The 27,565-nt window shown below is 51.1% G+C and overlaps 1 protein-coding gene across 2 annotated transcripts in view; it reads right to left on the bottom strand.

Moving 5' to 3' along the window:
• The window catches only part of SMARCB1 (SWI/SNF related, matrix associated, actin dependent regulator of chromatin, subfamily b, member 1), a 44,694-nt gene that overhangs the window by 2,470 nt on the left and 14,659 nt on the right, over positions 1-27,565 (bottom strand). For both annotated transcript variants that reach the window (XM_062181929.1, XM_062181930.1), the window contains exons 6-7: positions 14,347-14,513; positions 7,559-7,749 (exon numbers count right to left, since the gene is read on the bottom strand). In XM_062181929.1, coding sequence (XP_062037913.1) covers positions 7,559-7,749; positions 14,347-14,513 — 358 coding nt within the window. The remainder of the gene's footprint in view (positions 1-7,558; positions 7,750-14,346; positions 14,514-27,565) is intronic.

A 27,565-nucleotide genomic window follows, 5' to 3' on the forward strand; every position in this document is an offset into this window, starting at 1 on the left:
GACCTCACATGACGAACACGCAAGGCAAGAAGCACTAAGACTCCCCCTTAGGAATGAGAGAGCTAAGATTTCAAGGGAAGGGGCTGGCACTGTGGCATAGCAGGTAAAGCCACTGCCTGCAGCACCGGCATCCCACATAGGCACAGGATCGAGTGCCGGTTGCTGCATTTCCAATCCAGTTCCCTGCTCACGGCCTAAGAAAGCAGGGGAGGATGGTCCAAGTCCTTGAGCCCCTGTACCCATGTGGGAGACTCAGAAGAAGCTCCTGGCTTCAGATCAGCCCAGCTCTGGCCACTATGGCCATTTGTGGAGTGAACCAGTGGACGGCAGATCTCTCTCTAACTCTGCCTTTCAAATAAATAAAAAAAAAAAAAAAAAAAAAAAAAAAAATTGGGCCGGCGCCGTGGCTCAACAGGCTAATCCTCCGCCTTGTGGCGCCGGCACACCGGGTTCTAGTCCCGGTCGGGGCGCCAGATTCTATTCCAGTTGCCCCTCTTCCAGGCCAGCTCTCTGCTATGGCCTGGGAGTGCAGTGGAGGATGGCCCAAGTCCTTGGGCCCTGCACCCCATGGGAGACCAGGAGAAGCACCTGGCTCTTGCCTTCGGATCAGCGCGGTGCGCCGGCTGCAGCATGCTGGCTGTGGCGGCCATTGGAGGGTGAACCAACGGTAAAGGAAGACCTTTCTCTCTGTCTCTCTCTCTCACTGTCCACTCTGCCTGTCAAAAAAATAAAATAAAATAAAAAATAAAATAAAATAAAAATTAAAGATTTGAAGGGAAAATGACCCGCCCAAGGCCACACAACGCAGAGGGGACAAAGCACGCTGCCCCTGTTCGTTGTGGAATCAATGCCTGCCAGTGCCAGTCCAGCGGGTGGAGAAGCAGCAGCACCTCCCACGCTGGGCTGGAACAGCAGGGCCTGGAGGTAGCAGCGGTTCCTGAGACTGGACTCCGAAAGCAGCAGCAACAAACCAGAAAGTAAGTAAGCTGGGTTACACCAACATTAAACACTTTCATGTGCCAAAACTGCCAGACAAGTGGAAGGGACACCTCTGCAGGATGGGAGAAAATATTTACAGATCACCCTGGGAAAGGGCCCTGTATCTAGCACATACACTCATGAAGAACTCTCACAGCTCCAGTCAGAGAACCCTACTGAAAACAGGCAAAGGACTCAAATACCCATTTCTCCAGAGAAGACACTGAAACGGCCCAGAAGACTTCAGAAGCTCATCATCAGCCATTGAGGAAATGCAAGTCAAAACCACAATTAAATACCACTTCAGGCCCTTCCGATGGCCGGTGTCACAAAGATACTAAATAACAAGCGTGACAAGGCTTTGGAGAACTGGAAACCTCACCCTGCTGGCTCTGCTGGCAGGAGTGTGACCATGTGGGAAACAGCCTGGCCACTCTTCAAAATACCGACTGGGGCAGCGGGTGTGGTGCTGTGTGCTAAGCTGCAACCTGGATGCTGTTGGAGTACTCAGCTTCCATGTTAGTGTACCTAGGTGTGTACCTGGGTGGCAGCAGAAGACGGCCCAGATACTTGGGTCTCTGCTACATGTTCAGGAGACCCAGAAGGAGTTCTGGGCCCCATCTTTGGCCTTGCCCTGTCCTAGCTGTTGCAGGAATTTGGGGAATGAATCAGTAGATGGCATATCGATCAATCCCCCCCGCCACCTTTCAAATAAATAAATCTTTAAAAAGGGGGAGAGGTCAGCATTGTGGTGTAGTGGGTAAAGCCACCTCCAGCGACACCAGCATCCCATATGAGCACCGGTTTGAGTACTTGCTGTTCCACTTTAAAAAAAAAAAAAAAAGATTATTTACTTGAAAGGCAGAGTTACGGAGAGGCAGAGGCAGAGAGAGAGGTCTTCCATCTGCTGGTTCACTCCCCAAATGGCCCCAATGGCCGGAGTTGGGCCTATCCGAAGCCAGGAGCCAGGAGCTTCTTCCAGGTCTCCCATGGGGGTGCAGGGACCCAAGCACTTGGGCCATCTTCTACTGCTTTCCCAGGCCACAGCAGAGAGCTGGATGGGAAGTAGAGCTGCTAGGTCTTGGACCACGTGGATACAAGGGCCCAAGCACTTGGGCCATCCTCCACTGCTTTCCCAGGCCAACAGCAGGGAGCTAGATTAAAAGTGGAGCAGGACCCATGGGGGAGACCAAGAACAAGCTCTTGGCTCCTGATTTTGGACCGGCCTAGCTCTGGCTTTTGTGGCCATTTGGGGAAGTGAACCAGCAGATAGAAGATCTTTCTCTCTGCCTCTTCCTCTGTGTGTGTGTAACTGCCTGTATTTTTTTTTTTTTTTAAGATTTATTTATTTATTTGAAAGTCAGAGTTACACAGAGAGAGCTCCTGGCTTTGGCCTGGCAAAGCCCTGACCACTGTGGCCATTTGGGGGAGTGAACCAGCACATATAAGATCACATCATTCAATCACCCTGCCCCAATGCCCCGTAACTCTGCCTTTCAAATAAGTAAAATACTTCTTTAAAAAAAATTCTGGGGGCTGGCTTTGTGGTACAGTGAGAGGTAAGATACTGCCTGCAATGCCAGCATCCCACATAGCTGTACACTTCTCATCCAGTTCCCTGCTAACGGCCTGGGAAAAGCAGCAGAAGACGGCTCAAATGTTTGGGCCCCTGCACCCATGTGAGAAACCCAGATGAAACTCCTGAATCTTACTTCAGCCTGGTTCAGCCCTGGCATTTGCGGCCATCTGGTGAGGGAATCAGCAGATGGAAGACAGATCTCTCTATAACTCTGATTTTCAAAGTAAATAAATAAAACTTAAAAAAAAAAATCTGAACACAGAGTTTAGCCTATGATCCAGCAATTCCACCCCTGGGCATGTATCTAAGAGAACTAACACAGGTGTTCAAACAAAATCCTATACACGAATGTTCTCGGCACCGTTATTTTCAACAGGCACGAAATGGAAATAGCCCCAAGGTCCATCAGCTGCTGAAGTGTAGATAAAATGTGGTATAGTCACATAGTGGAATATTATTCAGCCACTAAAAAGAACAAAGTTCTGATACATGCTATAATACAGATGTTAGGGGCTGGCTCTGTGGCATTGCAGGTGAAGCCGCCACCTGCAGTGCCAGCATTCCATATGGGCGCTGGTTCAAGTCCTGGCTTCTCCACTTCCGATCCAGCTCTCTGCTGTGGCCTGGGAAAGAAGACGGACTAAGTCCTTGGACCCCTGCACCCACGTGGGAGACCTGGAAGAAGCTCCTGGCTTTAGATCAGCCCAGCTCCGGCTGTTGTGGCCATTTGGGGTGTGAACCAGTGGACGGAAGACCTCTCTCTCTCTGCCTTTCAAACAAATAAATAAATCTTTTTATTTTATTTTATTCTATTTTACTTTTTGACAGGCAGAGTGGACAGTGAGAGAGAGAGAGGAAGGTCTTCCTTTTACCATTGGTTCACCCTCCAATGGCCACCACGGCCGCCGGCGCATCGCGCTGATCCGAAGCCAGGAGCCAGGTGCTTCTCCTGGTCTTCCATGTGGGTGCAGGGCCCAAGCACTTGGGCCATAGCAGAAGGCTGGCCTGGAAGAGGGGCAACTAGGACAGAATCCGGCGCCCTGACCGGGACTAGAACCCGGTGTGCCGGCGCCGCAAGGCGGAGGATTAGCCTATTGAGCCACGGCGCCGGCCAGGGTGTTTTCTCTTCATGCAGAAATAAATCTTAAGGCCGGCGCCGCGGCTCACTAGGCTAATCCTCCGCCTTGCGGCGCCGGCACACCGGGTTCTAGTCCCGGTCGGGGCACCGGATTCTGTCCCGGTTGCCCCTCTTCCAGGCCAGCTCTCTGCTGTGGCCCGGGAGTGCAGTGGAGGATGGCCCAAGTGCTTGGGCCCTGCACCCCATGGGAGACCAGGAGAAGCACCTGGCTCCTGCCATCGGATCAGCGCAGTGCGCCGGCCGCAGCGCACCTACCGCGGCGGCCATTGGAGGGTGAACCAACGGCAAAGGAAGACCTTTCTCTCTGTCTCTCTCTCTCACTGTCCACTCTGCCTGTCAAAAAATAAAAAAATAAAAAAAAGAAATAAATCTTAAAAAAAAAAAAATAAATAAAAAGAATGCTCCTTAAAAGCATAAAGAAGTCAATCTGAAAAGACTACACGTTCTGATTCCATTCCTAGTTTTGGCCTGGCCCAGTCCAAACTGTTGCTGGCATTTGGGGAGTGAACCAGTGGATGGAAGATCTCTGTCTCTTTGCTTTTCAAATAAAAATAAATTAAAAATTAAAAAAACTAAAACTGATAGTTGGTAATGGTCACACAGCTCCAACAGAGTGGTACACTTTTTATTTGAAAGGCAGAGTTAGAGAGAGAGCTTCCATCCAATGGTTCACTTCCCAAATGGCTTCGATGGCTGCAGTTGGGCCAGGCCAAAGCCAGGAGCCTGGAACTCCACCTTTGTGTGTGGCAGGGGCCCAAGTGTTTGGGCCATCTTCTGCTACTTTTCCAGGTGCATTAGCAGGGAGCTGATTGGAAGAGGAGCACGTGTTTATATGGGCTGTCAGCATAGCAGGCAGTGGCTTAACCAGCTACATCACAATGCCAGCCCCCAGAGTGGTACACTTCAAATGGGTGAGCTGTATGGTCTGTGAATTCCATCTCAGTAAAGCTGTATTAGAAACAAACAAAAGCTGACCTCAGGCCAAGGCTGGAGGGCAGGGCTTTAGGAGGAAGCCCTGGGGCTCTCTCTCTCTCTCTCTCTCTCTCACACACACACACACACACACACACACACGCAGTCCAGCGTCCCCACCCATCCCCGACAGTGCACCATGGGAGGGATACCGCAGGCCTGGCTGCCAAGCTCTCTAACCCTAGGGCACTCTCACTCCCACCAAGGATGTGATCCCTGCAGAAGCCCCAGGGCAGGCACATGCTCAGACAGTGCTGGGATGGGCAGTGCCCACCTTCCTTCCCTGAGCACCTGTCTTAGCACTCTCAGCCCTGGCCAGCCTCGCCCCGGGTTCTACATATCTCCACACCCGTGGCCCCAGCTGCCTCCCTCTGCTGCCTTCTGTGCTCACAGGATGCTGATAGCCATGCATGGGTGTTTGCCTCCTCTACCAGACCGGGTGCTGTGTCCTCTGGTACTTGACCTATGGCACAGGGATGGCCCTGGACAAGGTGCCAGGAACTCTGCTGGATCAACCTTCCTCACAGGTAGAGCAACAGTCACATGCTCTGCCCAGCCCAGGCCCACCCAGAGGCCCTGCCCCTCCTGCCAGGGCTCCTCTGCCCCATTCCACTAGTTCCAGGACATCTACGTGTACTGCTCTGGTCCAGCTTGGACCTCAAGGAGCCTGGGCCCCCTCCAGCAGTCTGTCCCACTCCCGGTCCCCTATCATGCTTCCTGTTTCCACCTGCATAGGTCAGCCCGTCGTCCTGCTGAACAGCGTGCCCGCTTCTCTGCACTTGCTCCCCTGACCTGAGGCCATTGTGGCCCTGCTGTGGTCACTTCCTGTGACCAGCAGCTTGCCCTGCCGCACTGCTCACACAATCCAAGGCCCCTGTCAACAAGGAGGGGGACGGCAGCCAGGCAATGGGCTGGGGCAAGACAGGCACAACTCGAGTGTGGTTGTTCAGAGCACTTTCAAGGCAGCGTGGCAGAGACCCCGAATGTAACACTGCTCTCAAAATGACAAGTCAGCAGGTGCCACACTCTGGTCCTACTGAGAGTGCCTGGCCCTGGGGGCTCAGCAGCCCCTTCTCATTCCTCTAGGCAGGACCTAAAGGGTAGAGAGAAGGCTGACAGTGACCTCCCCTGGCAAACAGTTAAGAAGTCCCTTGTTCTAAGTCCCACAGGGTGGGGCAGTACAGTGTAGGCCAGGGTTAGGGGACACTGCAGTGGGTCCCAGGTCTGCCCCTGGAATGTGAAGTCTAGCATGAGCTGGCCTGCAATCAATCCTAGGGTCCCCAGGCTGTCCTTGCCAGCTCCCTTCAAGCATGGGCAGCGTGCTGGCTGCCCAGACACAGCACACAAAACAGGCTGGGCCCTGTGCAGAGCTAACGTGGCTTGGTTGACTGCGAGGACCCAGGCCAGCCCTCCTGAGGCGAGAGGAGGCACTGGGAGCACCTTGCAGGCCCATGGGCAGGTCCCTGTCCCGCCTCGCTGTGATGCAGGGCACGTGCACTTGCCCTGGGCCCCAACAGGGTGGCCTGGCCTTTTAGGCCAAGGATTTGAAACCTGCAACTCGGCACTGGAGACCGCAGAGGGACAGGGGTCTGTGCCGCTTCCAGCCCCCACAGCTGGAATTCATTAAGTGGTCGCTGAGATAAAGGACGGGCCTGACTGTAAGTCCCAGCCTGCCACCACCAGGGACTCCCAAGGGAGCCTGCTGTGGAGCCACTCTGCGAACAGCAGACGGACAGGAGCTTGGCAAGGAATTTAGGCCGATGGCTCGGGTCGCCCGGGGGCCAGCAAAAGAAAGTAGCTGAGTGCTGGTGGTCGACACAAAGGACGCCAGGACCACCTGCCAAGAGGCCGCGGGGCCTTCGCCTCCTGAGTCCTGACTGTGGCAGGGGCAGCTGCTGTAGACTCAGGAGAAGGTGGCCTCTCACAGCATCTAGCACCAGGCAGAGGAGGTGCTTGCTGGGCACTGACGTCACTCCCAGGGCCCGTGTGACGTCGCCGCCTACAGGACCTCAGAGCCAGCCCAGACTCTGACCAGCTGCACCCACAGGCGGGCTTCCCCAGCTCGCTGGCCCGGCCCCTGGGGAAGCGGAACCACTCGCCCACACGTCTGCAGGAGGGATGTGACAGATGTGCCCAGGCACCGCGCCCCGAGGGGCTCAGCTGCTTTCCAGGCCTGGGGCCTAGCACGGGGTAGTGCGTATGCCTTCGTTCCTGCTCCCTCGCTCAGACTTACGGGAAGCCCTGAGACAGACATCTGGAAAACAGCTGAGACGAGCCCCTGTGTTGTCGGATGGCGCCCCTGAGGAGTCCACTGAGCAGACTCAACTCCAAGATCCTGTTCTGACGTTCGCCCCCCACCCCGGGCACTCCCAACCAGAAAGGCGCTCTGAGCCGGGGTCCGCGCCACAGGCCCCTCCCTGCTCCTGCAGCCCTGGAGGAGGGCAAAAACCACTCTCATTCCCCACTCACTGAGCTCCCTGGGATCGGAAGGCCTCCCCCTGAACCACAGGCCCCTGGGCTGGAGTGTTCTGGTCACATGGCCACTGTGCATCCAGCCTGACACTGGAGGCAGGGAGCAGGGTGAGCTGCCTCCCTTCCCGACACTCGTGACTGGGGATGGCCTGGCCTAGTACTTGGCAGCTCAGAGTCAGCACTTGGGACAGGGGCTGCAAGGGGTGGGAACTTCAAGACCACACTGACTGGGCGCCGAGTCTGCACGCTCAGCACTTCCCATCCCTGACCTCTGTAGCTGTGCCGGGGGAGCCCTGCCAAGATAGAGTCCGCCTACACTGTGAAGTGAGACAAAGTCCCAAGGTGTCAGCGCTTCCAGAGAATCTTTCCCCAAAACGGTTTCGCAGGAGAGGGAGAGAGAAGCTCGTGTCCGATCCTACCTGAAGGCGTAGGTCTTCTGATGCCAGCTCAGCTGTCCCCGGATGCTGTATGCGATGGTGGTAACAAACTCCCCGCCTAGCCCCAGCTCCGAGCACAGCTTCAGGGCAAACTTCTCTGGCGAGTTCTCCTTCTCCGACATGTCCCACTCAAACTGGTCCACCAGGGAGATGTTTCCCACGTGGATGTTCAGCTAGGGCAGGAACCAGAAGAGAAGTCAGAGCAGGCAGCACCGCCCCCAGCCCAGGGAGGTGGCTGGGAGGTGCGACAGCCCACGCTGGAGCCCCAGACCCAGGGTGGAGCCTACCTACAACTCAAAGAGTTGAGAACTGGAGCTGATCCTTGCCCTTCCAACTTCCTATCTGCAAACGGCTGACCCCATAAACCTCCTGACTGCTGTGAGGGGCTCTGGGTTAGAGCTGGGCAGTCATACTTGGGGAGGCCCTGAGGGTACCTGGGTCCACCTCATCTCCACCCCCATCCCCCATGCTGGCTGGGGCCTTCTTTCCTGCTGCTTGCCACCGTTGTGTGACTTTAACAGGCAGGGCTCAGTTCAAGTGTCCCTCACCAGAGACATCCATGAACCCCTATCTTGGTCCACTGTCTATGTCCCTCTCAAAATCATTTCACCAAGCATGCTCCCAGATGTACCCCCACCGTGCGCCAACCTGGCCAGGTGACTGGCCAGACCTAAGGGGGAGAGCAGCAGAGGCACAGGCCGGCTCCTCCCACATTGCAAGAAGACCCCTGTAGGCAGGTGACAGAGGCCCAGGCGCTGCATGTACACCCGGGGAATACCTGGGAAGTGGGTCCGTGGGAAGCCGGCACCCAGGAGCTCTCACCCATACCCATGTCCCTGGGTCCCCACTCCCTGGTCAGTTGTGCCTGTTCTGAAACTGGTCATCACTAGATCACGCAGGAGGGACCCTTTGGGACTGACTTCACTCCCTCAGCATCACATCTGTGAGCTCCTTCCCTTGCTGTGTGGGCGGGGACAGGCCCTCACTGCTGTCCGGTGTTCTGCTGGGTGAGCAGGTCGTGGTGCACCTGCCCACTCACTCTTGTCTCTAGCAAGACGAAGATCACGGTGGCAGGTGGGCAGCCCCATGGTGAACTAGCCACTGCTCTCATAGCCCAACCCTCCTGGGGACTTCTGCTGCTCTTCTGAGAAGTGACAGCATCCAACTCCTGCCCGCGTCCAGGAAGCCCTGTGCGGCTGAGCCTTTTGCATCAGTTTCCGCTTACCAGAATGTTCTTCCCTTCACCTGGGCACACGCAACCTCCTCTCAGTCTCCTGGCTGTGGCTGGGGTGCCAAGTCCTGAGACTTCTGCTCCCCACCAGCCCTCTCCCCACCGTCCACCTGTTTTCTTCACAGATCTTAGTCCTTTGTCCACTTCTTTCCCGTCTCAAACCGGGCATCCTCAGCATAGCCCAAGGGCCTTTGTTTCAGGCCACAATGAGTGGCGCCCACAGCCCTGGCAGAGGAGGAGGCTGAGGGGCAGAGGAGTGGTGTCTGTGCACGGCACAAGCTGGGCGCGGCGGCCTGCAGCGGACTCCCAAGGCCCTCCTGTCCTGTGCACACTCACACCTGGGGATTAAGCTGAGTTTTTGGAAGACTCAGAGATGCTACCCTGTCCCACCTGGAACCATATGCCAGGCCAACCACGTGGGTGCTGGGCCCAGGAAGAACGTGCAGCAGCAGGCAGCCCGTAGGAACACTCCAGGCAGGACCCAACAGGCCCATGGTGTGTGGCCAAGCCCCAGCAGCCATCCCTGCCCAGGCTTGCGGGCTCTGCTGCCTGTCCACTGCCATTTGGTCACTAGTGCATTCATTTATTCAAAAGAAAGACTGTGAACCTACCAAGGAGAGGCACAGGCAAACATTCAGAAGCTAAGCAAAGCGTGTCAACGGGCACAGGGCATTCAGACTTCACTGAGCCTGGGCAAGGAAGCCAGGGAGGGGCAGGAAGTCGGGCCCAGCCTCTGTGGTCAGGAGACCTTAGGAAGAACTGAGTGAGCTCAGGAAGCAGGCCTGGAGCTGCCTGTGAGGGGCACAGGGTAATGAGAAGGCCTGAGGAGCCAGGCTTGGCTCCCAACTAGGTCCAGGTCCAGGGTGAAGACAAGGGGAGGAGGTGAGGGCAGCAAGGGGCTGGGGCCCAGGCTGAGGAGGGTCCCCAAGGCTAGGCAGGACTTGGCATCTACAGGGAAAGTCGGGCATCCTCTGGAGTGTCACAAGCGGAGAGACCTTGGCTGCACTGAGGAATGGCTGGAGTCTGGACAGGCTCAGAGACAAGGCCTCAACCAGACCCCACAATCCCGTGTGCTCCCCAGGCAGGGCCTGGCCAGGGCCACAGAGGCTGGCGCTAGAGGCTCAGCAGCTCCGAGATCCTGGGTGCCCTGGGTCGGAACAGAGCCCACACAGGCCAGGGGCCTTAGCAGAAGCAGTCAGGCCCAGGCTTTGGTCGCAGTGTGGCCCAGAGACTGCACCAACCAGGGCGCTGTTTTCCAGGGAGAGCAGCGCTGCCCTTGCTCCAGAGAATCCTCTGTGTGCTAGGTCCCAGGATAAAGACAAACAACCTCACAGGGCAGGCATTTGGCGCAGGGGATTAAGTCACCATTTGGGGCGCTCACACCCACATCTTCCGCTTCTCTTCCAGCTCCCTGCTCATGTGCACTCTGGGGGACAGCAGGTGAGGGCTCGGGTGCTCGCATCCCTGCCACACACACACATGGGAGGCCTGGACTGAGTTCCAGGCTCCTGGCTTCAGCCTGGCCCAGTCCTGGCTGCTGTGGGCATCTGGGCAGTGAACCAGCAGACAGGTGCATGCTTACATCTTTCTTTCTCTCTCTGCATTTCAAGTAAAATGAAAATAAATAAAAGTTAAAAAGGAAAAAAGAATTACCTCGCAGGGCCACCCAGCTCTTCTTCAGTCCTAGTTATAAGGGGTAACCTCGGGTGTGACAGTCAGGTCTTCACCTGTAAGATGGGACACTGTCCCTGGGGTCACAATGTCCACAAGGTCCCTGGCCTACTACATGCAGCACAGTACCCAGCAGCACAGGCCTCCTGGAGCCAGCCGCGTCTGCTGGACCCTTGGCACTGGCAAACACACCCTGCCACCGAGCCAGAGGGCAGGGTAGGAAACTCAAACGGGGGACAGTTACTCCCAGGCTGCCAGCTGATGCCCTCCCACAGGTAGGACGCACAGGTCAGTCAGTGGTCAGGACAGAAGCAGGCGGTGGCCCCAGGAGGATCTGCAGCTGCCGGACACCTTTCTCTACGGCTGTTCCACAAGCCTTGTTCAAGACAACAATGAAACTGCAAGGAAGCTGGGTGGTCAGACTCATAGGGACCTCGCGTGTGGCCAAGTCCAGCCATTTGGAACCACAGTTACAGGAAAAGACAAGGTGCAAGGTGGAGCCCTCAGGGCTGTCCTCTAGTGGGATGACTTGGGGACACAGGTGAGGCACCTGCTACTGCCCCCCTCTTCCATTTCCCTCCCACACATTCCCCTTCTTCCTCCATAGTACCTCTCCTCTGCTAGCTGGCCATAATGTAAGACTGAAATTGCTTAAGGAAAATAAAATCTCAAAAGAAAAGTACTAATTAGTAAGGAGACAGAATCAGGCATCAAATGTTCCCTGAGAAAGGAAAGTCCTGCACCTGATGGCTTCACTGGGGAATTCCACCAAAGGTGAAAAGGAGAGCCGCACCAGCCCTCCTCAGATCCCTGCGAAAGACTGGAAGAAGACACTAACTCACCGCTCCCATGCCAGGGAGACCACAACAGGACACCACAGACAGACAGTCCTTATGAATTCTGATTCAAAAAGCTCCAAAAAATACTAGCAAATTTAACTCAACAGCTGAATAACAAGACTAAATGCTGTGATGAAGTGAGATTTGTGATAGTTCAGGCACATACAGTTTGTCCAATGAGGGGTGCGCACCTGGCCTAGCAGGTCAGATATCTGCATTCCGGGGTCGAGTGCCTGGGTTCATTACCTTGCTCTGCTCTTGCTAATGCAGAGCCTGGTAGGCAGCAGTGAGGGCTGATGTAACTGGGTCCCCACCACCTACAACTTCAACTGAGTTCCTAGATCCTGGCTTCAGCCTGGTCCAGCCCTGGTTGTTGCAGGCATTTGGGGGAGTGAACAAAACAGAAGGGAGCTCTCTGTTTCTTTCTATGCCTCTGCTTCTCAGATACACACATTTTCTTAAAAAAATTGTCCACAGAAACATATCACATTAATAGAATGAGGCGGGGGGGGGGAAACACATGACCATTTCAACTGATGCAGGAAAAACATTTAACAAAAGTCAACACCTCATGATAAAAACATTCAAACAACTGGGAATAGAGGAACCTACTTCAACATAACCAAAACTATACATGAAAACCCACAGTAAACATAATTCATGTGGAAAGACTGAAAAAAAGTTCCTCTTAAGATCAGAGACTTGGAGTACCCACTCTTTGTACTCCTATTCAAAATGGTACTATAAGTCTCAACTAGAATAATTAGATAAGAAAAAGAAATAGAAAGCACACACAGTGGAATAAAAGAAATAATGTAAAGCAATGATCTTATAATCAGAAAACCTTAAATATTCCACAAAAAACTCTTAAAAATAATAAATTCAGCAAAGTAGCAAGATACAAAATCAACACACACACACAAAGTGTATTTCTATACCCTAGCAATCAACAATTTAAAAAAGAAAATTATGAAAACAATTCCAGGGGCCAGTGCTGTGGCATAGTGGGTGAAGCTGCAGCCTGCAGTGCTGGCATCTATATGGGTGCTGGTTCAAGGCCCGGCTGCTCCACTTCTGATCCAGCTCTCTGCTATGGTCTGGGAAAGTAGCAGAAGATGGCCCAAGTCCTTGGGCCCCTACACCCCTGTGGGAGACCCAGAAGAAGTTCCTGGCCCTTGGCTTCAGATCAGTAGAGCTCCAGCCATTGCAGCCATTTGGGGAGTGAACCAGCGGATGGAAGATTCTCTCTCTCTCTCTCTCCCCCTCCCTCCCTCCCTCCCTGTCTCTGTCTCTCTGTAACTGTGCCTTTCAAATAAATAAATCTAAGAAAGAGAAAGAGAGAAAGAAAGGAGGGAGGGAGGGAGGGAACAATTTCATTTAAAATAACAAAAAGAATAGGGGCTGACATTGTGGTGTAGCAGGTAAAGCCTCTGCCTGTGATGTCAGCATCCCATATGGGCGCTGGTTGGAGATCTGGCTGCTCCACTTCCAATCCAGCACTCTGCTAATGCACCTGGGAAAGCAGCAGAGGATGGTCCAAGTGCTTGCGCCCCTGCACCCATATTGGAGACCTGGAAAAAGATCTGGGCTCCTGGCTTCAACCTGGTCTTAGCCCTGTCCATTGGGGCCATTTTAGGAGTTAACCAGTGGATGGAAGATCTCTCTCTCTCTCTCTTGCTCTGTAACTCTACCTTTCAAATAAAATAAATCTTAGGAAAAAAAAAAAAAAGACATATACATCAATGGAACAGGATAGAGAATCCAGAGATAAACCCTCACACAGTCAACAAGAAGCCAAGACCACTCAAAAGGGAAATGACAGTCTTTTCCACAAATGGTGCTGGGAAAACTGGATATCCACGTGCAGAAGAAAAATGCTGGACCCATATCCAACACTATATACCAAAATTAGCTCAAAATGGATGAAACAGCTAAATGTAAAAACTAAAACCATGAAGCCCATAGAAGAAAACACGTTTCCTGACTTTGGATTTGGCGAAGGCTCTTGGATATGACACCAAAGGCACAAGCAGCACATGAAAAAAATAAACAAATCGGTGTCATCAAAATAAAACCTCTGTGCCTCAAAGGACACCACCGACAGAGAAAAAAGGCAATCCACAGTATTTGCAGATCACATGCCTAATACAAGATTGATATCCAGAAAAAGAAAAAAAAACTTGTAAAACCCAACAACAAAATTACAAATCCAATTGAAAACCAGGCAAAGGATTTGAAGAGCTGTTTCTCCAAAGACACACACGTAGCCAATAAGTAATAAGTACATGAAAAGATGTTCAACACCACTAATCATTGGGAAATGCCAACGAGATGCCACCTCATGCCCATGAGGACAGGTGTCAAAAGCAACAGAAACTAACAAGTGTTGGCAAGTTTGCGGAGAAACTGGAAGCCCTGTGCAATGTTGGTGGGATGTAAAATGGTGCAGCTGCGGTGGAAAAGTCTGGTAGTTTCTCCAATATTAACAACAGAGTTTTCATATCATCCGGCAATTCTAGCTGTGAACACAGACCCCAAAGCACTGAAAGCAGGGGCACACACAGATATTTGCACACCCGTGCTGACAGCATTATTCACAATAGCCAAGAGATGGAAGCAACTCAAGTGTCCACGGGAAGATGACCGGAGAACATCGTTCAGCCTTAGAACACTGCTGGCCCAGGCCAGCCCATGGGAAGGCGGTGACAGTGCTTCCCTGCTCTGACCTCCTGCAACCTTCACCTCCCCTGTGCACCCCAGGCTTTGATCAGTGCCCGGCAGTGCCACAGTGGCACCCCCTGGACCTGGCCAGAATGGGATGCCTCACTCTGACAAGTTGGCTCACCTACCCCAAGGGGAAGGAGTACAAAGAGCTGCATGAAAGGTGGCTTTCCAAGAGCCCTGCCCTACAGCACAGACCAAGCACAGATTTCTGCCAGGCCTCAGGGGACCCTCACAGCCCCATGACACTCCCCACTTCCCCAGCCCAGGGCAAGGAAGTGCCCAGAGCAGGGAGAGGAGCTGCCCACCTTGATGATGACGCGCTGGTCTGACTGGTCCTCCAGGATGCTGTCCGTGGGGTAGGACTCGATCTGCTGTCTGATGGCGGAGGCGATGGCCGGCACGAACGTCAGTGGGTTCAGATCCAGGTCGTCACAGAGGATTTCTGAAAACATCTCGGGGGTCATCAGCTTCTCTGAAACCAGGGTAGGGCAGGTCAGTGAGCAGCGGCACCAATCTCACCACACTCAGGCCTTCTTTGCCAAGCCCATGGATGCAGAGAGGACAACTGGGGAACTGCGGGGGCTCTCCTGGGCAGTGGGTGCAGGAGGGCGAAGCACATGACAAGCACCCCTTTTCTGGTCCTCATCCTGCACACAGCTCCTCCTCAGGTCCCTGGAGGTGGTCAAGGCCCTAAGTGTCCTCTGTACCACTCAGTGCCCTCACAGCCAGAGCTGGGTGGGAGCATGCGATTAGCTCTACGTTCAGGGAAAGGGAAGCAAAGGCCCCGCAAGGCTGACAAGCCTTCGCTCCACTCTCCTTCCCTCTGAGATGAGCTGGGGGCACCGGTAATGGCACAGAGCCCCGCCCCACAGTGGGCCTCATGAGAGCAAAACACTGCATAGGCACAGAGATTTCTGGGCCTGTGGCTGTAGCAGCAGTGCCTCAACAAAGAGACAAAGGTCCCAGACCCTGGAAACAGAACCACACCAGGTGTGAGTCACAGGGATGGTTGGCAACTGGCCCGACTGGAAGCAAGTTCCCGTTCTGCCAACTGTTTCCCCTGTAATCAGCCCAGCAAGCCAGGCCTCACTGGCAAGATGCCGCGTGGGGATGAGCCGCAGACAAGAGGAAGGCAAGAAAGAAGCCCCATGAGCACTTGGCACGATTCCCTCATCAACAGCCAGGTCTGGGGTGGGCATGTGGCCCAGCACATAAGTTCCTGCTTTGGATGCAGGCATCCCGTACCACAGTGCCCGGTGAGCCCCGGCTACTCTGCTTCTGATCCAGCTTCCTGCTAAAGCACAGCCTGGAAGGCAGCAGATGACAGCTCAAGGACTTGGGTCTCTGCCACCACATGGGAGACTGGGATGGAGTTCTTGGCTTCTGGCTTCAGTCCAGCCCAGCCCTGGCTGCTGTGGGTATTTGGGGAGTAAGCCAGTGGATGGAAGACCTCTCTCCATCTCTCTCTCTGCCTTTCAAATAAAAAGTGGGGTAGGGAGAAAGAACCAAATCTGTTTAACAGACAACCAGTCCCACAGTACGTTCCTTGCCAGAAAGACAGGCTAGATGCCAGCACACCTGCAGTCCAGCCTATGCGCATCTGAGTGTGAGGAATTTGGGAGTCTGGAGCAGGAATCTCAAGTGCTCAGGCTAAGCACCCTACAAATACATTGTCTAGAGTGTTATTTACAATTTTTTAAATTAATTTTTTTTCTCTCTTGGCTCCCCATTTCCTTTGACCCCCTGCCCAGCGGCACCTGCTTCCTCCACAGCCACTCCACCTCCCCTCCCACTGTCCCTTCCTCCTTTCCCTCGTCGCCATCACAGCAAGAAAGAAAAAAAAATTAAATTTGTATTTATTTGAGAAGCAAAAAGACAGAGAAACAGACAAAATGGTCCTATCTGTTAGTTCACTTCCCAAACACTTACAACAGCTGGGAAAGGGCTGGGCTAAGGCCAGGAGCCAGGAGCCAGGAGCTCTACCCTGGTCTCACACATAGGTGACAGGGACCCAAGTACCGGAGCCATCACCCACTGCCTCCCAGACTCTGCAGTAGTAGGCAGCTGGAATGAGGAGCTGGAGCCAGGATGTGAATCCAGCCACTACAATATGGGGATGGGATCCTAACTGCTAGGCCAAACACCCATTCACAAACATTTTTGCAGTCATCTGGGGAGTGAACCAGTAGAGGAAAGCATGCTCTCTCTCTGTCTCTCATCTCTGTCATTCCGCCTTTCAAATTAACCAAGAAATCTTTAAAAAATATAAACTTTTTGAAATGGTTGACTTATGATAGTTTGACTTACAACTTTTTCTTTTTTTAAGGTTTATTTATTTGAAAGGAAGAGTTAGAGAGAGATAGACAAAGACCTTCCATCTGCTGGCTCACTCTCCAAAGGGTTGTAACGGCTGGGGCTCGGTCAGCCTTAAGCCAGGAGCCTGGAACTCCATCCAGGTCTCCCACATCATTGGCTGCCTTCCCAAGTTCATTAGCAAGGAGTTGGATCAGAAGTGGAGCAGCTTGAACTGGAACCAGCATTCACATAGGATGCCAGCATCACAGGTGGTAGCTTAACCTTCTGTGCCACAATGCCAGCCCAACTTACAACATCTTCATTTTGACGAGGGTGCAAAAGAGATTCACAGTAAGTAGAAAGCAAATTTCAAATCCATGTCTTTTCCTGAGCTAGTGATAGGTGGTCCAATCTGCTCTCATGATGCTCTCTATCAGCACCCTCAGCCCAAGGGGAAACACGCAGCACTCCACACAGTGTTGTGGAACTGTGGTCAGTATGCAAGGTGGAGTTAAGTGCACACTGGAGTCACAATATTTTCAATTTACAACAGGGTCACAACCCCACCGTACGCTGAGAAGCATCTGTAATTAGAGATTCACAAGCAATTCTAAGGAATAACACAAGAGATTTCAGGTGCCCTATGCCCAGTTTCTCTCAATGGTAACATCCATAAGAGTATAATCTCACAGCTGGGGAGATTATATCGGTACCCTCAAGACACAGGGCATCCGCGTCACCACCAGGATCCCCCCTCAGTGTCTTTTTAGAGCCATGTATACCTCCCTTCTTCACCCCCCCACCCCCGTCCTCCCCGCCAGCTCTCATCTCCACTTCTGTAAGCCTTGCATTTCAAGAATGCCACCCAAATGGAATCACACACTATGCAACTGCTGGGAACCAGCTTTTTTTCACTTGGCAAACATGACTGGGGATTCATTTGAGTTGCCACTTCCTTCTTGCTACCGAGGAGCACTCCACGTTATTCACCCACTAAATAACATCTTGGTTCTTCCTGGCCTCTGGCTATCATGAACAAAGCCATGATGAATACGCAGGGGGTGGATTCTATAGACCTAAGCCTTTGTTCTTCTGGGTAACTGCGGGGCCATGTGGCTGCTGCATGTTTAGTCTTTCAGACAAACGCGAACATGTTTTCCAGAGCACTGAGCCTTTTCCATTCCCACCAGCAACGAATGAATGGCCCACTTCTTCCAGCCACTCTGGAACGAGCCTGTCGCTTTCATTTCCATTTCCCTGTGGGCCAATCCTGTGGAACATCTTTTCTATGTTTATTTGCCATGTGTCTCTATTCTTCAGGGAAATGTCTCTTCATGTCTTTTGTCTACCTACTAATTAGATCTTTGTTTGTCTGCTCCTGCTTTCTTTCTTTTTCTTTTCTTTTTTTTAAAGATCTACTTATTCCATTTGAAAGGCTGAGTTCCCAGAAAAGGCGGGGGGGGGGGGGGGGCGGATGTAGGACAGAGACAGAGAGAAGAGAGATCTTCCATCCACTGGTTCACTCTCAAAATGGCCACAATGTCTGGGGCTGAGTCAGGCCAAAGCCAGGAGCCAGCTCCTTCCAGGTCTCCCATGTGAGTACAGGGGTCCAAGGACTTGGGCCATCTTCCACTGCTTTCCTAAGCACATTAGCAGGGAGCTGCATTTAAAGTGGAACAGCCGGGACTTGAACCAGCACCCACATGGGATGCTGGCATCACAGACAGACTTAACATGCCAGACTTAATGGCCCTGCTGTTCCATTTTCAAAGTTCATTCTATGTAGTCTAGATTCCAGTTCTTTTTCAGATATGTGGTTTCCAAATACCTCCCCTCCCAGCTCCCACCCCAGCTCATCTTTTCACCCTCTTAACACGGTCTTCTGCAGAGCAGTCTTTCACTCTGATGAAGTTTAGTTTTTCACCATTGCCTGCAATGGACTGTGTGGCGAGGGTCTAAAAATGCTTCCTCCTCTAGCCCCAGGAGCCCCAAGATTCTTACTTTTTCTTGAAAGTTTTAGAGTTTGATATTTAAGACATCAAAAACTTATTTTACTAATTTGAAAATCAGGGAGACAAAGAGATCTTCCACTCACTGGTTCACTCCCTAAAATGACTGCAACAGCCAGGGCTGGGCCAGCCAAAGTCAGGAGCTGGGAACTCAATCAGGTCTCTCAGGTGGGGGCAGGAACACAAGTACTGCTTAGGATTTGTCTAGGTATGAGGTTATCTCAAAGTCAAGTTACTTGCATACAGATACTCAGTCACTCCAGCACGATTCTGTTGAAAGAGCTATCTTACCTCTAACCATTTCCACTTACACCTTTTTCTAAATCCATGGGGCAGATCAGTGTGGATCTGTCCCAGTGACATATGCATTTGTTGCTCCACCAATGCTACATAGTTTGTTTTTTTTTTCCCCCCCGACAGGCAGAGTGGACAGTGAGAGAGACAGAAAGAAAGGTCTTCCTTTGCTGTTGGTTCATCCTCCAATGGCCGGCGCGGGCGGCGCGCTGCAGCCGGCACATCGCACTGACCTGAAGGCAGGAGCCAGGTGCTTCTCCTGGTCTCCCATGGGGTGCAGGGCCCAAGCACTTGGGCCATCCTCCACTGCACTCCCGGGCCACAGCAGAGAGCTGGCCTGGAAGAAGGGCAACCAGGACAGAATCCGGTGACCTGACCGGGACTAGAACCCGGTGTGCCGGCGCCGCAAGGCGGAGGATTAGCCTATTGAGCTGCAGCGCCGGCTCACTACACAGTTTTGTTTACAACAACCAGAAGAAGATCCAGGCTCCTGGCTTCGAACTGGCCCAGCTCCAGCCGCTACGGCCATTTGGAGAGTGAACAAGTGGATTTAAGACTTCTCTCTCTCTCTCTCGGCCTCTGCTTCTCTATAACTCGCCATTCAAATAAATAAATTTCAAATAAATCTTTAAAAAAAATCTATGTCTTCAGGCCAGCACTGTGGTGTAGTGGGTAAAGCCTCTGCCTGCTGTTCCAGCACCCAACGTGGGCACCAGTTCCAGTCCTGGCTGCTCCACTTCTGATCCAGCCCTCTGCTAATGTGCCTGAAAAGGCAGCAGAAGAGGGCCCAAGTCCTTGGGCCCCTGCATCCATGTGGAGACCTGGAAGCAGCTCCTGGATCCTGGCTTCAGATAGGCCCAGCTCCAGCTGTTGTGGTCATATGGTGAGTGAACCAGTGGATGGAAGACTCTCCCTCTTTCTGCCTCTCCATAACTCTGCCTTTCAAATAAATAAATAAATAAATTTTTTAAAAAATAAAATAATCTACACTTCTTTCATTTCATTTTCTTGCTGTACTGCACTGGTTGGAACGTCTAGCATGATGTAGACTGAGAGTGGTGACAGCTGACATCCTTGCCTTGTCCCCAGTCTTAGGGAAAAAGCATTTGGCCTTTTACCATTCAATGATGTTAGCGACATGGTTTTTGTAGATGCCTTTTAAATTTCTTGCTCTATTTTTCTTATCATGAAAAGGTACTGAATTCTTTGAAACACTTTTTCTGTATCTTTTGCTATGATCATGTGATTTTTCTTTAGTCTGTTAGCATGGTAGATTACCTTGATGATCTTCAAACTAGTGAACTAGTCTTGCATCACTGGAATAAACCCCACTTGGTCATGGTAAATAATTCCTTTTTTGTGTCCACATTCAAAAGGATATTGCTTAGTACTGTTCTTTCTGGTACTGTCTTTAGTTTTGGTATCAGGGTAATACTAGCTTTATAAAACAGAGTGGGAAAAATCTCTTTTACTTTTATTTCTAGAAAAGACCGTGTAGAATTGGTGCTAGTTCATCACTAAGTGTTTGGGAAAATTAATTCTCCAACAACGAAGCCATCTGAGCCCAGAGGTGTTTTGAGGAGTTTTAAAATTGCAAGTTTTATCTCCTTAATGGTTATCGGATAATTCAAACTGTACATCTGATATTGGGTGAGTTTTGAAAGAACATGTTTTTCAAGGAAATGGCCTTTTTTATGGTAGCTGTCAAATTTCTGTGTGTTCCGTTGTTTGCAGTATTGCCTTCCTCTTGATATATGCAGAGTCCACAGAAGAATTTGGTTTATTCCTGGTACTGGGAACTTGTGTTTTTTTCTTTTTGGCTAGTCTTGCAAAAGGTTGTCAATATTATTGCTTTCCAAGTACCAGCTATGTTTCATTTATTTTCTCTCATTTCCATTCTCAATTTCGTTGATTCTTGCACTTTGTTTTGTGAGGTTCTTCCTTCTGCTTGCTTTGCTTTTGTTCGGCTCTTCTTTTTCTCAGAGGGTGAGATGGGAGCTTAGGTAACCAACCTGGGGCTTTTCTTGCTTTCTACTATATGCACTAACACCACAGATCATCCTCCCGGTACTAATTAGTTGTATTCCCCAAATCTTGATATATTTGTATTTTCATGCAGGTCCGTGTATATATATATATATATTTTTTTTGGACAGGCAAAGTTAGACAGAGAGAGACAGAGAGAAAGGTCCTCCTTTTTCCATTGGTTCACCTCCAAAATGGCCGCTAGGGTTCCTTTTTCCGTTGGTTCACCTCCCAAATGGCCACTTCCTCCTGGTCGCCCACACAGTTGCAGGGCCCAAGCACTTGGGCCATCCTCCACTGCCTTCCTGGGCCACAGCAGAGAGCTGGACTAGAAGAGGAGCAACCAGGACAGAACCGGTGCCCCAACCAGGACTAGAACCCGGAGTGCTGGCGCCACAGGTGGAGGATTAGCCTAGTGAGCCACAGTGCTGGCCAGTCCATGTATATTTTTAAACTTCCCTTGAGACTTCCTCTTTGAACCATGAATTACTTAGGAGTGTGCTGTTCAGCTTACAAGTATCTGAGGCCCCTATGGCTGGAAAACACATTCTGTATGGTTTCCATTCTTTCACATTTGTTGGCTTGTTTTATGATCCATAATATGGTTTCTGTGGTATGTACCACAGGCACTTGAGATGAATGTATATTCAGCTGTGCTGGAATGTTCTATAAATGCCAGTCAGATGCTGTTGGCGATGGTGTTTTTGAGTTCTTTCATCATCTTGCTTATTTTCTGTCCAGTTGTTTTATCAATTGTAGAGAGAAGAACGGTCACGTCTCCTGTATAACTGTTGATCTATTTCTCCCTTCAGCTCTCCTGTCTGCTCTGCCCTTGGTGGACTGACTCTACTTTTATCATCACTTACTGCCCCTCTCTGTCTCCAGTAAATGTCTTTGTTTCTAAGCTGCTTTATCTGATCCTACATGGGCATGATGTAGCATTTTCCATCTTTTTACTTTCACCTAGTGATTTCATTCTACTTGAAAAGTTTCCTGTGGCTAACATATAATCGGGTTATTTTGAGTGATTTTTTTCTGCCAATCTCTATCTTTTAACTAGTAAACATTTATGTCATGGTTTAAGTCTATCATTTTTTTTCCCTGTTTTGTTTTTTTTTTTGACAGGCAGAGTTAGACAGTGAGAGAGACAGAGAGAAAGGTCTTCCTTCTGTTGGTTCACCTCCCAGATGGCAGCCACGGCCGGCGCGCTGCGTCGATCTGAATCAGGAGCCAGGTGCTTCCTCCTGGTCTCCCATGCAGGTGCAGGACCCAAGCACTTGGGCCATCCTCCACTGCCTTCCTGGGCCACAGCAGAGAGCTGGACTGGAAGAGGAGCAACTGGGACAGAATCTGGTGCCCCAACCAGGACTAGAACCTGGGGTACCGGCGCCACAGGTGGAGGATTAGCCAAGTGAGCCGCGGCGCCAGCCTGTTTATTTCTCTGTTTTCTTGCTTCTGTCTCCCTGTGGGCTGGCTGAATATTTTTTAGAATTGCACATTGATTTATCTATAGCACTTTTTAAAAATAATTGGATAAAATGTAATTTCCAAGCAAGGCTTCCGCAAAACATCTTCTGACGAAAGATTGGGAAACACTGCTAAAGTACTGTCCAAAACAGCATCAAGGAGTCAAAACAACTAGATTTATAGAACAACCACATCTCCCCGAGGTTCTGTCATCAAATCATCCCAAATTACGGGGACAGAGGCATTTCCTGAGCTGTCCAGGGAACTTGCTGAGAACACTGCTTTGCCTACTCACAAGGAAGCATCTTTGGGAAACAACCATCAGTGGCTGCTGTGGAGGAAACGAGTGACACAGGGAGTGAAGACAGGACATGCAGCACGATGTTTTCAAGTGCTGAAAGAAGAGACCACTAACAAAAACCCCCACATCCAGTGCAAAAAATCCTTCAGGAATATTCTACAGACAGTTGCAGATCTACCCTAAAAGAATGGCTAAAAGGAAAATGATCAAAGACACTTTGGAACACCAAGGAGGGACAAAGATAAGCAAATACAGGAATAGATAAAGTAGTTTTCCTTCTCCTCTTGGGTTTTCCAAACGATATTTGACAGTGGAAGAACACTTAGAGAACAGAGTTCTCTGTTCCCAATTACATGCTATCTACAAGAAACTTCTGTGAAGTATAAATGAAATAAGTAGGTTGAAAGTAAGAAGATGGAAATAGGTATCTCCTGCCAATATTAACCAAAGGAAAGTGGAAGTAGCAATGCTAGTTCAAAGTAGGCGTAAAAGCAGAGAATGCTGACTTATCTGCTTATTCTGAATGGAATATTAAATTCTGCACAATGCCAGCATGCCTGATGGTGGTTATCAGTCAGCCACTGTTCAGGCAGCACGTCGTGGGGACTCCATCCCTGCTACAGCACAGAAAGGTGGTGTCCTTCTCTTTTGGAGTGCTTCAGCAAAGCTCACCTGTTTCCTCCCTACCAAAGAGGTCTTGAACTTCATCTCTGACTTGGGGCCCACATCACCTGCTGCCGGAGTCGCCTCATGGCTAAAGGGAGACCACAAACCCCTCCAAGCCTTTCTCTTGCGGTTTCATCAAGGTGCTCACTCTTTGTGTCTCCTTCTAGCTGGGACTGATGCGGCAGGGGGGCCAGTAAGTGGCCAGTTTGCGTTTCTCAGTGGTTCTCTAAGTATCAGCTAGCACACACAGCCTATCAGCCCACAGGCTTCTTTATTTCACCAGTTCAAGTGCAGCGTAAAAACCTCTCTTTATGTCCTTTTTCCCACTCCGACTCATAATTTCTGAAACACTTCTACATACATTTAGAATCTCATCCGATAGCATCACCATTTCCACTTCAACTAGCAAACGTAATTTGGAAAAGCCAAGAGAAGGAAAGCTATTTTATTCATTTTTTAAGTTTTACTCATTCATCTGTTGAGCTGAAGAGCTGAGTGACAGAGATCTTCCATCTATGGGTTCACTCCTTAAATGCCTACAACACCTGGGGCTGCACCAGGCAAAAGGAACACCATCTGGGTCTCCCGTGTGGGTAGCAGGGCCCAAGCACCAGGGCCACCATCTGCCATCTCCCAGGTGCGTTAGAAGGAAGCTAGATGGGAAGTGCAGGTGGAACGTGATACGGGATGTCGGTGTCCTGAGTGATGGCTTAACCACTGAACCACGATGTCCACCCCAGCTATTTTATTTACGCATATTTTTGCTTCCTGTGTTCTTTCTCCCTTCTGATATGCCAAAGTTTCCTTTATTATTTCCTGTCTTTTAGCCACTCTTAGGTCTGTAGAACGTCTCAATTTCCCCTCCATTCCTGAAGGATATTTTCATTGGACGTAGGAATCTATGAACAGTTCTTTTCCTTCAGGACTTGATAAATAGCAGCCATTTCCTCTGGCTTCCATGGGCTCTGATGAGAAAGCGACAGTCCTGCCTTTCGCTATGCAGAAGGTGTCTGCTTTCTCTGGCTGCTCTCAGCATTTCTGTTTAGTTTTTTTATTTTTTATTTTTTTTAATTATTATTATTATTTTTTTTTGACAGGCAGAGTGGACAGTGAGAGAGAGAGACAGAGAGAAAGGTCTTCCTTTTTGCTGTTGGTTCACCCTCCAATGGCCGCCGCAGTAGGCGCGCTGCGGCCGGCATACCGCGCTGATCCGATGGCAGGAGCCAGGTGCTTATCCTGGTCTCCCATGGGGTGCAGGGCCCAAGGACCTGGGCCATCCTCCACTGCACTCCCTGGCCACAGCAGAGAGCTGGCCTGGAAGAGGGGCAACCGGGACAGGATCGGTGCCCTGACCGGGACTAGAACCCGGTGTGCCAGCGCCGCAAGGTGGAGGATTAGCCTAGTGAGCCGCGGCGCTGGCCTAGTTTTTTTATTTTTTTATTTTTATTTTATTTTATTTTATTTTTTGACAGGCAGAGTGGACAGTGAGAGAGAGAGACAGAGAGAAAGGTCTTCCTTTACCATTGGTTCACCCTCCAATGGATGCTGTGGCCGGCGCGATGATCCTAAGGCAGGAGCCAGGTGCTTCTCCTGGTCTCCCATGGAGTGCAGGGCCCAAGCACTTGGGCCATCCTCCACTGCACTCCTGGGCCACAGCAGAGAGCTGGCCTGGAAGAGGGGCAACCGGGACAGAATCCGGTGCCCCGACCGGGACTAGAACCCAGTGTGCCAGCGCCACAAGGCGGAGGATTAGCCTATTGAGCCACGGCGCCGGCCTAATTTCTGTTTAGTTTTCAGAAGTTTACTTACGATGTGTCTTGGTGTAGACTGCTTTGTGTCTATTCTGTTGCAGCTCACTCAGCTTCCTGAATATGCTATTTGTCTTTTTAAAAAAATTATTTCAGGGGCCAGCACTGTGGTGTAGTGGGCTAAGACTATGCCTGCGGCACCGGCATCCCATATGGCACTGGTTCTAGTCCTGGCTGCTCCACTTTCGATCCAGCTCTCTGCTATGGCCTAGGAAGGCAGTGGAAGATGGCTCAAGTGCTTGGGCCCCTGCACCCTCATGGGAAACCCAGAAGAGACTTCTGTCTTCGGATCAGCTCAGCTCCAGCAATTTGGGGAGTGTCTTTCCCTCTGTAACGCTACCTCTCTATTAAATAAATAAAATCTGAAAAAAAAAAAATTATTTCAGGGGCCGTCACTGCGGTGTAGCAGGTAAAGCCGCCACCTGCAGTGCTGGCATCCCATATGGATGCTGGTTCGAATCCAGGCTGCTCCACTTCCAATCTAGCCCTCTGCTATGGTCTGGAAAAGAAGTAGAAGATGGCCCAAGTGCTTGGGCCCCTGGACCCACGTGGGAAACCTGGAAGAAGCTCCTGGCTCCTGGCTTCAGATTGGCACAGCTCTGGCTGTTGCAGCCAACTGGGGAGTAAACCAGTGGATAGAAGACCTCTCTCTATGCCTCTCCTTCTCTCTCTGTCTAACTCTGACTTTCAAATAAGTAAATAAATCTAAAAAAAAATTATTTCAGGGCGAGAGTAAAAGCAAGATTGACAGAGAGAGTATGTTTACTCCGATCTACTCGCTCACTCCCCAGATGCCTGAAATGGCTGGATATGGGGCTGGCTGAAGCCAGAAGTCAGGAACTCAGTCCAGGTCTCCCGTATGGGTAGCAGGGACCCAGTTACTAGAGCCATCATTTGCTGTGTCCCAGAGTCTGCATTAGCAGGAGGCTGGAGGCAGGAGCTGAAGTGAACCTAGACACTGATACGGGACACATGGCATCTCAACAGGCCAAATGCCCACCCTGATTTGATTATTTTTTTTGAGCCCCAAATGAGCTTATGGATACAAATCTCTAAACATGTGCCTCTGGTAGCCATGCCCTATAGTACAGATCCTGGGGAACTGATCACCCCACTGCCTGTGTGCAGGAATGGATCCCACACCTATTCCTGAAGGGCCTCCTTCCCTCCCCTCCGGGGTGAAGGCGGCACGCAAGCTCCCATCAGGCCACTTGGCTTTTTGGGACATCTGAACCTTCACTTAGTTTGGCTGACTGTTGGGGTGGATGACACCACTTTACCAGCTTTAAGGACTTTTCCACTTCATCACAGCCTGCTGTCTACCAAAGCTTGTCTGAGACAGATCTGGATTACGAAGGATGCTTGTAGGGCACGTGGTCCCCATGCTGCTGCACACTGTTAAGGCCCTCTGTGACAAAGACACTCATGCCCTTTTTTTTTTTTTTTTTTTTTTTTTTTGACAGGCAGAGTGGACAGTGAGAGAGAGAGAGACAGAGAGAAAGGTCTTTCTTTACCGTTGGTTCACACTCCAATGGCCGCTGCGGCCGGCGCACTGAGGCCAGCGTACCGCGCTGATCTGAAGCCAAGAGCCAGGTGCTTCTCTTGGTCTCCCATGGGGTACAGGGCCCAAGCACTTGGGCCATCCTCCACTGTACTCCCGGGCCACAGCAGAGAGCTGGACTGGAAGAGGGGCAACCGGGACAGAATCCGGTGCCCTGACTGGGACTAGAACCCGGTGTGCCGGCGCCGCAAGGTGGAGGATTAGCCTATTGAGCCACAGCACCGGCCACTCATGCCCACTTTTAAGATTTGAGGGACTGGGCTGGGATCATGGTGCAGCAGATTAAGCCACTGCCTGTGACACTGGGATCCCATTATGAGTGCCAGTTCAAGTCCTAGGTGCTCTGCTTCCAATCCAGCTCCCTGCTAATGCACTTGGGAAAGCAATGGGAGATGGCTTGAGTGACTGTACCCTTGCCATCCATATGGGAGACCTGATGAAGTTCTGGGCTTCTGGCTTTGGCCTGACCTAGCTAGCCCTGGCCGATGTAGCTATTTGGGAATGAACCAGTGAATGGAAGACATCTCTCTGTCTCTCCCTCTCTGTGACTCTGCCTTTCAAACAAATAAATTAATCTGTAAGATTACTTGAGGGGAGGCCAACATTGTGACACAGTGGGTTAAGCTGCCACTTATACACCTGAATCCCATATCAGAGTGCCCAGTTCCAGTCTTGGCTGCTGCACTTCTCACAGCTCCCTGCTAATGTACCTGGGAAAGAGAAGATAGCCCAGGGGCCAGCACTGTGATGTAGTGGGTAAAACAGTCACCAGCAGTGCCATCATCTCATACGGATGCCGGTTCGAGTCCTGGCTGCTCCACTTCCAATCCAGCTCTCTGCTATGGCCTGAGAAAGCAGTGGAAGACAGCCCAAATCCTTGGGCCCTGCATCCGCATGAGAGACCCCCAAAGAAGCTCCTGGCTTCAGATCAGCTCAGCCCCAGCCATTGTGGCCATTTGGAGAGTGAACCAGCGGATGGAAGACCTAATTGTCTCTCTCTCTGCCTCGACTCTCCGTAACTCTGCCTTTCGAATAAATAATAGATCTTTAAAAAGAAAAAAAAAAAAGAAGAAGATAGCCAAAGTACTTAGGCTCCTG

The sequence above is a fragment of the Lepus europaeus genome, chromosome 23, assembly GCF_033115175.1.
Source record: "Lepus europaeus isolate LE1 chromosome 23, mLepTim1.pri, whole genome shotgun sequence".
NCBI lineage: Eukaryota > Metazoa > Chordata > Mammalia > Lagomorpha > Leporidae > Lepus > Lepus europaeus.